The 10,748-nt window shown below is 38.3% G+C and overlaps 1 protein-coding gene across 3 annotated transcripts in view; it reads right to left on the bottom strand.

Moving 5' to 3' along the window:
* Positions 1-1,715: 1,715 nt before the first annotated feature.
* Sim1 (SIM bHLH transcription factor 1) overlaps positions 1,716-10,748 on the bottom strand; it is an 84,081-nt gene continuing 75,048 nt past the window's right edge. For 2 of the 3 annotated variants that reach the window (XM_087597573.1, XM_087597572.1), the window contains exons 11-12: positions 9,311-9,710; positions 1,716-7,393 (exon numbers count right to left, since the gene is read on the bottom strand). In XM_087597573.1, the coding sequence (XP_087453699.1) occupies positions 6,663-7,393; positions 9,311-9,710 (1,131 nt within the window). In that variant the 3' untranslated portion in view covers positions 1,716-6,662. 3 annotated transcript variants of the gene reach the window in all.

The raw sequence follows: 10,748 nt of genomic DNA, 5'->3' as shown, positions 1-10,748 counted from the left end.
CCTGTGAGTTTTTTGTTCCCCCTTCTAAGAAGGATGGAAGCATCCACACTTTGGTCGTCCTTCTTGTGTTTCATGTGGTCTGTGAATTTTGAGTACTCCAAGCTTTTGGGCTAGTATCCACTTATCAATGAGTGCATACCATGTGCATTCTTTTGTGATTGAGTTACCTCATGCAGGATGGTATTTTCTAGTTCCATCCATTTGCCTAAGAATTTCATGAAGTCATTTTTTAAGACTTATTTATTTAATGTATATGGATACACTGTAGCTGTCTTCAGACACACCAGAAGATGGTATCAGACTTTATTTCAGATGGTTGTGAGCCACCATGTGGTTGCTGGGAATTGAACTCAGGACCTCTGGAAGAGCAGTCAGTGCTCTTAACCACTGAGCCATCTCTCCAGTCCGAAGTCATTGTTTTTAATAGCTGAGTAGTACTCCATTGTGTAGATGTACCACATTTTCTGTATCCATTCCTCCGTTGAAAGACATCTGGGTTTTTTGCAGCTTCTGGCTATTATAAATAAGACTGCTATGAACATAGTGGAGCATGTGTCCTTGTTATATGTTAGAGCATGTTTTGGGTATATGTCCAGGAGTGGTATAGCTGGACACTCAGATAGTGCTATGTCCAGTTTTCTGAGGAACCACCAGACTGATTTCCAGAGTGGTTGTTGTACCAGCTTGCAATCCCACCAACAATGGAGGAATGTTCTTCTTTCTCCACATCCTCACCAGCATCTACTGTCACCTGAGTTTTTGATCCTAGCCATTCTGACTGGTGTGAGGTGGAATCTTGGGATTATTTTGACTTAAATTTCCCTGAAGTAACCTATGCCTTTGAGTTTTCTACTTAAGTAAAACAGAGTAAGAAGCATTGCTGATGAAAAGGGTCTGCAACAGATGGGATCCTAGAGCTACAGGAGAAGTGGACACATGGCTCCATTCCTAACCCAGAAGCAGTCTACAATTGATTACCACTTGCAAATGAAAATGTAGTTTTCTCCAAGAAAGCTTCACTGGGAAGAGAAAAAAAAAATACTCTTAACCGCCCAGCAGTAGATTGACAACACAAAATGAACTCCACAGCATTGCTGCAGGTTTGTTTTATTTTTTTCATATTAAGTCACTGTGTTTTGTTGTTCCTGTCGTTTCGACTTTTGGTTTTTATTTTTGGGAGCTTTTCCCTCTATAGCATAGGTCCTATATTATGGCTACTGGCTTTATGAGATTCCTATCCTGAGTATGTGAATGTGTGTGTCTCTGTATCTATGTGCAATTCTTGTGCTTGTTTATCTTATTTTATTTTATTATTGTTCTGTAGATGTCAGTTTGTTTTCTAATGAGAGACAGAAAATGTGTGGATCTGGATGGAGGTAAGATGGAGAGGAATTGAGAGGAGTTGGGGAAGGCACAATCAGAATATATTGTATTTAAAAAAAACTATTTTCAAAACAGAAAAGTAAGTTCTGATGAAAATATGATACACTAAAAAACAAACTCTGGGGTCTAACAAAATAGACCCTTTGTGGAATAGTTACTATGTGTGTGTAAGCTTGTGTTCTTGCACCTCTGTACAGAGTGTGTTTACAAAGAGTTGCCCAACCCCACCAAACCAGAGCTAAAATAGCTGTCATTTCTGTTGAGCACCACCAGTCTGGCTGACAAATCTCTTTTGTCCTGTAATGAATCTTCTTTCAATGAGTAACTCAGACTCAAAATGCATATTGGTAACTATATTTTAAACCAAAAATTCCTCACATAATAAATACATTTTATGCACATTAACTTCAATTTTACTTCAGAAAGCTATTTACAATATAAATAATTATAAATGGTGACACTTTGCAAGATATCATTGACATAGCTATTATTTCCTACTTACATTCCAAAGTAAAAGTTCAGATTACAAGTTTATACTATAATATCCCTAAAAACTATACATTGCAAGAGGGTATTTCGAACCAGTATCTTCTCTCACAAATATAATCCTTTTTATATCATGTCAATCAAAAAACAAGCATAAAATATTTTATCTTTCTTGAAGTGCCTCTGGTTTCTTTCTTTCTGAAATCTGTTCCTTTGAAAAGAAGTTACAATTACTGTAAAAAAAATTTGTCCATGCCAATTTCATTTCTTTTGAAATGTAAACACATCACAATTATTGGGTAGAAATTGACTAGATATGTCTAAGATTAGCAGATTAGGACAAAGTCCTCTTACCTAGGTTATGAAGGCAAGTTCACACAGCAAATCTCAGTACATAAAACTACAATGCTTAGATTAAAATTATCAATTAGAGTTTCTTGTGTGAAACATCATACATTCACATTGCATACAGCACATTTTTAAATCCTCAAAGTAAGAAAGAAGTCATAGCGTGTGCGTGTGTGCGTGTGTGCCTGTGTGTGTGTGTGTGTGTGTGTGTGTGTGTGTGTGTGTGTGTGCACTTTCTGCACAGTTTTAGAGAAGGAGTTTGGAACAAATGTCTATATGGACTTGAGTGTCATCTTACCTTTTGAATTTAAGCACTACCCGTACAACCTTTGTGCACAAGATATAAGTACCACATAAAACTTTCCCCCAAGAATTATTTTCTATTTGTGATACACTTGCATGTACCCACAGCTGTCCTGACACCCACCTAAAATTTAGAATGTCTTACCCACCATGTATTTTCACAGTAAGAGCTAGCCAACAGATTTTTACCTACAGTGAAATCCTTATTCACATACACACACACACACACAAAAAAAACCAAAACAAAAACAAAAAAACCAACAACGACAAAAAAAAAAAAAAACAACCTGGCATTTATAGCATTTATATGAATTCTCAACTATGTCTTTGGAGGATTTCCTTTCTTTTTTAAATCATTCAGAAAATTGGGTGTCTGTCTATCATTTGAATGAACTAATAATCCAAAATCCAGACATTCAAAATTTTTAACAAGGGTTACTATATCACAGTAGTAAGGTGAGTGATTCCCAGTCAAGTGCTCAGTTCTCACTCTGTCTCTCCCAATACTGTGAGTACTAATAGGTCATGCAAGCAGCTTGGTCATTGGCAGGTTTGGAGAGAGAGAAACAGACAGAGAATCACAGAGCAAGAGATAGAGCTGTAACACAGCAAGTCTGTATTCAGAGTGTTGCTAGCTCTGCCACCACGTACATTATCTAGACGTTGGGTGGAGGGAAATTATCTCATTTTACCTTAAGATGCATATTCATATTTTCCAAATACTCTTGTACTAAAATTAAACTTCATTTAAAATAAGAGAAAGGGAAATGGAAATATTGTCCTTTTTAGGAGATCTCATTAAAGCTTACTTCAAGTTGGATTCTCTGCCCAAAGGCAGTAAGTGGCAGCAGGGTACAGACAGCATTAAGAACAGTTCTTGCTGGGAATACTCTAGCCCTATAAACTATAACCAGGAAATAATAAGTGGTTTACTGTATAAACACTGAAGGAATCGTCAAGTACATCCTGTCTGGTTTTGCATGTCTATCAGTTCTGTCATAGTGTCATGTACAGGCAAGTACAGTTTTTAAAAAGCTACCACATTAGATTTTGCATGTAATGTCAAAAGATTTGTGGGGCTGAAGCACACATAAATGTCTGGCCTATAGTATTTCTAACCTTAAAATTACATAAAAAAAGAATACATCATCTGTATGTTCTCAGAAATAACTTTAACAGAATTTTCCCAAGGAAAATTTGGGGAATACGTATTTCATTGGTCATCCACAGTTTTAAATTTTATCTTGGTAAAACAAGCAAATGGGCATCAGAGATATTCTTATTATTTCCAGATAGAATGGGCTTTGTAGAGAGTAAGGAACTGTGTGTGCATTATTCTTGTATAATTGGATGTCACGTATTTTTATGAATCCCCAAAGTGGTAGAAGGAAACATGCTTCTCAGACTTTCCACCTTTAAGTAAAGATAGGAAAATCAAGGATTAAAGAGGAAGCAAATTTAAGCTTAACATTAATTGATCGAGTTACTGGGAATGTATTTATTTTATACCCCATATTTTTTAAAACAGATGGCACATTCTTTATGAGCAAATACGTTCCTGTACAGAACAAAATAATGTCGGTTACAAATTCATTTTATACACCTACATGAACAGTAAGAAGTCACCTAGTTGTAAAGATCAATTAATTTTGGGTCATTTATAATAATCATGCCATTCTGTAAAACAATGTAAGCTATATATATAGTAAGCCTATGAGGCATTATATGCAACATTATAAAATTGCCACTGCAAAATTGGCATTTGTTTAATGGTTAATGTCTTTTAAATGGGCCAGTCTACTAAGATTATTAATCAAAATGTGATGTAAATGAATCCTGTCTTCCTTTAAAAGTATTAATTATGGCATTCTGGGAAGCATTGTTCCTCCTTGTTAGACTTTCTCTGTGGAGGTCACAATTTATTCTTGTATGAATTATTCTCTACATAAAAACTCTGCTAAAATTACTTTAGTGACAAGCATCTCTCAGAAGTTACCTCTGACGCACTAAGGCATACCTACCTGTCAATGGAACCTACTTGTAGAGATTTTCTGCCCAAAATACGTATTCATCAGATATTTGTCTGATCTATAGAATTCTGTAAAACCTTCACCATCCTGAAAACCTCCCTCATGTTGAAGTTTTATTCAAACCACCTGTCCTGTGAGTTTCTTTGACCCAATTTTCTCAAAATTACCGAATATTTTTCTTATGGAGTTAGAATTTAATTTTCATTTTCCTTTGAATATTTTTGAAAGAATATTTAAGTACATAAACTAATTACTTTTCACTAATTTGCATGTTTCCTGATTTTTATTGACAATATTGTTCTGTATTACCCAAGAAGTAGTGTTTAGTTTTATGTAGCCTCTTCTCCCATATACAAACAACCCATTATTCAACTCTCAACTTACTGTCATGAAGACTGTCACCAAATGATCATGTCGTGTGATGAAAATACAGGACTAATCCCTGAGTGTCCAATGCCATGTAATGTTTCAATAATTATCAAAGTCCATGCTCCTCCTTAAACATGGCAAGAATAACAGGCATGGCAATTCTAAAAAATATTGTCTATGAAACTTTCCTAACCACACATGACATTTTTCTTTGAATACTAGAGAATAGTGCATTAAATAAATTTTGCTATTTTTCTTCCCTCTCATAAATTTCTAGCACCTATATTTGGCTGCATCTAAGAGAAAGTTGCCTGTAACTCTTCCTGACTGAAAGAGCCCACACTTTGCTTAAATATCAAAGTATCTAGACTTCTGCTTGTGAATGGAAAATCCAGAACCATCAGTCTTGAAAATTTACAGCAGAGTTTTAACGGCTTACAAGTTTACTTTCAGCATACCAATGAATCGCAGAACCATGGACAAGAGCTGCCTTTCAGACCAGATAACCAAGAAGCACAGACTGTAAACGATGCATCTATGAGCCCCAAATTAAGTGAAAGCAAGGTCAGCATGGAGACCTAGGCATACAGTTCACTTCACTTTCTACTGTGCCACATGGACATACGGACAAGTGTGTTGCTTTCTTAGTTTACAAGCAGCAAAGAAAGTCAGCATTTTCCCTGTGGCTTCCCCAAGCACCCTTTGAACCACTTGTCCTTCTGCCTAAGCTTTTACCTCTCCTGACTCTAAGGCTTTCCACATACTGACGCATTGTGCTCTGAAATGTTCTTAAATGCTTATCCTGGTGCCACCTAGTGCTTTACAGATCTCTGGTTCCGTTTGTACTTGCCAACACTTTGTCTGGGTGAACTGATTTAAATTTCTTATTTAGTGCCTTTTGTACATTAGCCTCCAAAATGTTGTTTACCTCCCCCTTAAACATTGCTTGGAGATTCAGTATCTCTCTCTACTCTGCTCTGCCCTTTTCTTCACTGAGCCACTTAAAATTAAGTAGACCATATCTTTTTATGTATCTCCCAACAGATCAGTGGTGTGACTTAGAAAATTCCTTACTGTTGTGCCAATGCAATCCTGCTCTACGTCTAACTCAAAAGCAAGTGGAAAACAACCTCTTTCCTGACCGTTTGTAATGGATACCAGGTAAAAACACATTCATGTACCAGAGCCAGAACCATTTCTCTAATCTATGCCTGAACCAAATGAGTGGACTAGTTTGAAATGAAAAAGAAGAAATTGTGTTACAAGATACATCCAATTCTTCCTTAGTTATTTTGGGAACTGACATTTCTTTGTGGTAGATAAGGAAGAGTAGTCATTTATAATACTTATGCATGAGACGCATACATAGAAGATTGTGAATAGTGTATGATCTGTATGTATAAGTTCTACTAGATTGTCACAACAAAATGATTCTAGTCTTCAGCCCTTCCATGTGGTAGATATGCTCAATTTGCATTAGTATTTCTCAATTCAATCATGTCGGTTATAGCTCCTCTATAATATGTGGGCAATTTCTGTATTCATTTTTGGCTCATTTACCTGTGTATAACCTTGAATGTTGGTGCTATGTTTTCTTTGATTTTACAGGGACTCATATCAAGTAACCCTAAAATTTAACTTAGACTTTCTAACAATCTGTGGCATAGTAAATGTTGCTAATGGGGTATTAGACTATAAATATGTTTCAGAGACCCTTGAAGAACAAAATATTTTAGAAAAACATCAACTTCCATTGGTTATTATAACAGATGTTCCCTTGTGTCCTTGCGCTGGGTCCGGCTGCATCCTTAGATGGGAGGTTACATCAAAGTGTGAGCCATTGCAGCCCAAGGAATAGTTCCTAATAGTCTCACTGTCATATAAATGTTCCAGGGCATAACCAGTTAACGTATAGGCATGCTTATCAAAATACTGCCGGTGGGAGCCAAAACAGTTTGGAGAGATGGCAGGATGGTCTCCTGCTGTCTGATGAGGAGACATATCTGAATGTAGATAGTCTTTAGCCAGGATTAAACTGGACTTTGTTATGCGATCAGAACTGGGACTACTTATCCGAGACAGTGCAGTGGGACTGTTGTCATAGTCGTTTTCGTGAGGGCTAAGCATCTTTCCCTCTCTCTGCTGGATGTGGTCACATGGTGAAGTGCTGGTAAGAGCAGAGCTGTGGCAGACTTCACCTGCCGGTGGGGGCTGTTGATAGTTTGCAAAACAGAGGGAGTGTTTCTTCCCAGCCCCGTTAATGGAAGCCAGTTGGTCGGGAGGGGCTTTCCTTAGCTGTAATCTGTTCTCTTCCTCTTTAATCATCTGCTGGGTGGCTCTTATGAGAGTTTCAATTTTGCTAGGTTCATGTGGGCTATTTTGATACTGTTCGGAGCGGTATCGGTCACCGGATTCACTGGCTGACCCAGGGTCTGGAGAGCTGACCACACTATCTTCATCCCAGTGACCTCGACCTACATCACAAAAAGTAAAAAGTAGGTGGTGTCAAAATTCACACACACAAGCACATTTCTTTCCTAGGGAAAAAAACCCTTACATCTTTCATTTTAATGCAATATTGGAAACAGAAACAGGTCTATATGGCAGCACATTGGCATTTGCACTAGGATTCAGATGTATGTAGTAGGATTCACATGTTATCAGTGGTTTCTAATTGCAGATAACATTTATAAAATTTTCTTAGAAGATAAGCCTCACTTATGAGTCAAGAATATCAATTAGTGACAGTTAAATGCATTCATATTTCTCCTTATGCTATTAGACCTACATATCTACAAATAGTATAAGAAAGATGAATATAATTTGGTTTGTGCTATATTCTAAAGCACTCTTACATTACATGGATGCATAGAAACTTTCTTTTCAGTTTACTTTAAAGGAGACAAGTGTATTAGGTGAACTATTATATTTTAAATAAGCCATAATTCTTCAGTTTATTTTAAATAAAGCTCTGCTAGTCTTTAGAAAATTAGGAATTCACAAAAATGTTTGTATATGGATGTATGGATGGATAGATGATTTATCTATAGAGATATGTTGTCATAATCAAAAGTATAGATACTTTGTTATCAATAGTAGAGTAAGCACATTAGCTTCAGAGGTAACAAGGGAAACTCTGGTTATTTCTGAAACGGAAACATATCTCATTTCTGAAACAGGCTCTTGAATATTAGCATTTTCCTGTAACGACCTATTCTGAACCAAAGAGGCAACCCTGGCGAGCAGTGCATGCAAAACGCATCTCATGAACTGAATCACCCTCAGTCTGAAATAAAATTTTAAACAAAAATAAAAGCAGGTAGGGATGTCCGAGCAGTGTAAACTACTTATGGCGACAGAGGAGCCTTGTATCACATACACCGTTACTTCCTTTCTTCTTCCCTTGTTTTATTTCTAACATTTTCTTCCAAACCATATGCGTTAGGCCAGAGCTTTTCTTCTCGCTTTCATCTACCAAGCAATTGCCCTTTGCCCCGGAACTCCATTACCGAAATGTTCCTCGGTGCTTAATAGACTGTTTACTCTAAGGAAGAGCAGAAAAATAGAAGGCAACGGAGGCAAGAAGTTAAACTTGTCCACAGAAGTATCTGCAATGGGCACCTCTGCAAAGGGACATGATCTCGTACAGTTCTCTCGCTGAGAGCAGAGAAGAGCACGGAAAGGGGGCCTTCATAACGGACTGACTTTTAATAAATGGGGAGATTATCAAAGAGCCACCTAGATCCATATTTAGAATGACCAGGATAGACTCTTCTTAACACATTTTCTTTGAATAAAGTAATTATTGAAGTCGTTTACTTTGTAATTTACAGAATAATTTAGCTTGAAGAAAGCAGTGCCAATTATCAATGCTTTCCCCCTGATGTCCGTTTCTTTAGGCTTGTGGAGCTGGGCATCTATTCCAAGATGAGAATCAGGGTGCTTTCTCTACCTTTTTCAACTTGGTGTTTTGGTTGTCATAGTGATGGGAGGCGGCCTCTGGTAATTGATTCCTAGAAAAGCTAAACATCTATGGGCAAAGCCATACTCCACTAAGCAAAAACTGTCTTTTTTCAACATATCCACAGTGCCCAAAGAGCTGCTGTGTGAGGGTACTGAGGAAAATGCCACGGGGAAAAAAAACTAAATATGACTACAAATTCAATAGATTTATAAATCACCGAAGCTTAAACTGTATTCTTTATGGTTCTTAAAATGAGAAATGTGGGTTTTTAAAATGATAAATGTAGGTTTTTAAAATGAGAAATGCAATTTGATCTCGTCTGTCATAAATACGTTGAAACTACCAAAATAAGCACACTTAAGCTGAACGGACTTAGTGTACACTTTACAGCCTCCTGCTGGGAATCTGGCGACCTCTGAGCTCTTACCGTGGAGTCTGTGGACAGAGGTGATGTGCGGCATGCTGTTCTCATAGGTTTCTCTGCTCTCCGGGGAGGCCTTGGTGAGCGGCAGAGCTGCTCGAGAACCCCACCAGGGATCTCTCCCAGCAGGTGGTGCTCCGAGAAAGTACCTGCCAGCCTCACACCGCCCTCCCTCGCAGGCTTGGGTGTGGAAGTGCCTGTCCTCCACCAGCCTGGAATGGTCCAGCGCAAAGCCATAGCAGAGAGAACCGCGATCTGGAAACTGTCTGTATGCACAGGACAACTCATGCTGAGAGCCAGGCCTCTCTGGGTCCAGGAGCTGTGGGGAGGCAGTATCAGTCAGGGGACTTCCACCCCACTGGCTGTCATGGTCAGATTCTGATCTTTCAGTGTGGAATCCCGAATACTGAAACCAAAGGGACAAGGGACAACATCAATAATAAATGGTACTGGAAGGTACTCTACATGCTACAAAAGGAGAAAGATAATCATTTACACAGTCCCAAACCATGGGCCACATGACAGTGACCTGCCTACAAGATATTCTGGTATAACAGTGGCACAAGGAGTAACCAACCCTCTTTGATTGGATTTCAGGCCTTTTACATGAGGTGGAGCCCATGCCTGACACTGCTAGGGGGTTAAGAACCTGAGACTACATAGACCGTGGACCTAGTGGAAAGCCAAGTACTATGATTTGCAGCCATGGCAAGAGAACGATTCTTGATAGCATTCTGTTATACTAATAGATCTATGACTCACTCCACCATCATCAAAGAGGCTTCTTGCAGTAGAGAAGAACTAACATGAAGATACAGAACTGAACAATGGGAGGAGAATAAAAAGATTTTGGAGCACTCTGTCCTAAATGGGATGTCTTCATCAAGCTGCTCCCCTCAGGGGATCAGGTATCTATTCAGACGTGGAAAGATTCTCCGAGCCAGATGTTACAGATGACTCAAAGAAAACAGCGTCTTCCAGACACAAGAGGACTGGTGCACATATAAGTTCACTGACACTATGGCTGCACACACAGCAGGGCCTGCATAGGTTCAAGCTAGACAGAGTCCCAGCACTGAGAGGGGAAAGTGGACATAGGATCCCATTCCTAATCAAGAAACTATGTACAACTGATATTAGCTTACAAAGGAAAAAAATATTTTTTCCAATGCAGTCTTACTGGCTATATTAACCACACTTAAGGGTAGGCCCCATGCCCAGGAATAGTTGGCCAACACAAAACAAACTCAATGGTATTTTTTGTAGACGTTTTGTCGCATATTGCTTTATTTGGGCTTTCCTTTAATCTTGTTGGTCTTTTGCTTTGCTTGTATATTTTGGTTTGCAGTGTGTGTGTGTGTGTGTGTGTGTGTGTGTGTGTGTGTGTTGTTGTTGTTGTTGTTGTTTCGTTTGTTTTTGTTCATTTGTTTCTTAAAGAGAAAGA

The sequence above is a fragment of the Rattus norvegicus genome, chromosome 20, assembly GCF_021556685.1.
Source record: "Rattus norvegicus strain SHRSP/BbbUtx chromosome 20, alternate assembly SHRSP_T2T, whole genome shotgun sequence".
NCBI classification, from domain to species: Eukaryota; Metazoa; Chordata; class Mammalia; order Rodentia; family Muridae; genus Rattus; species Rattus norvegicus.
The sequence above is the reverse complement of the archived record's forward strand: the minus strand, read 5'-3'. Positions and strand labels throughout refer to the sequence as shown.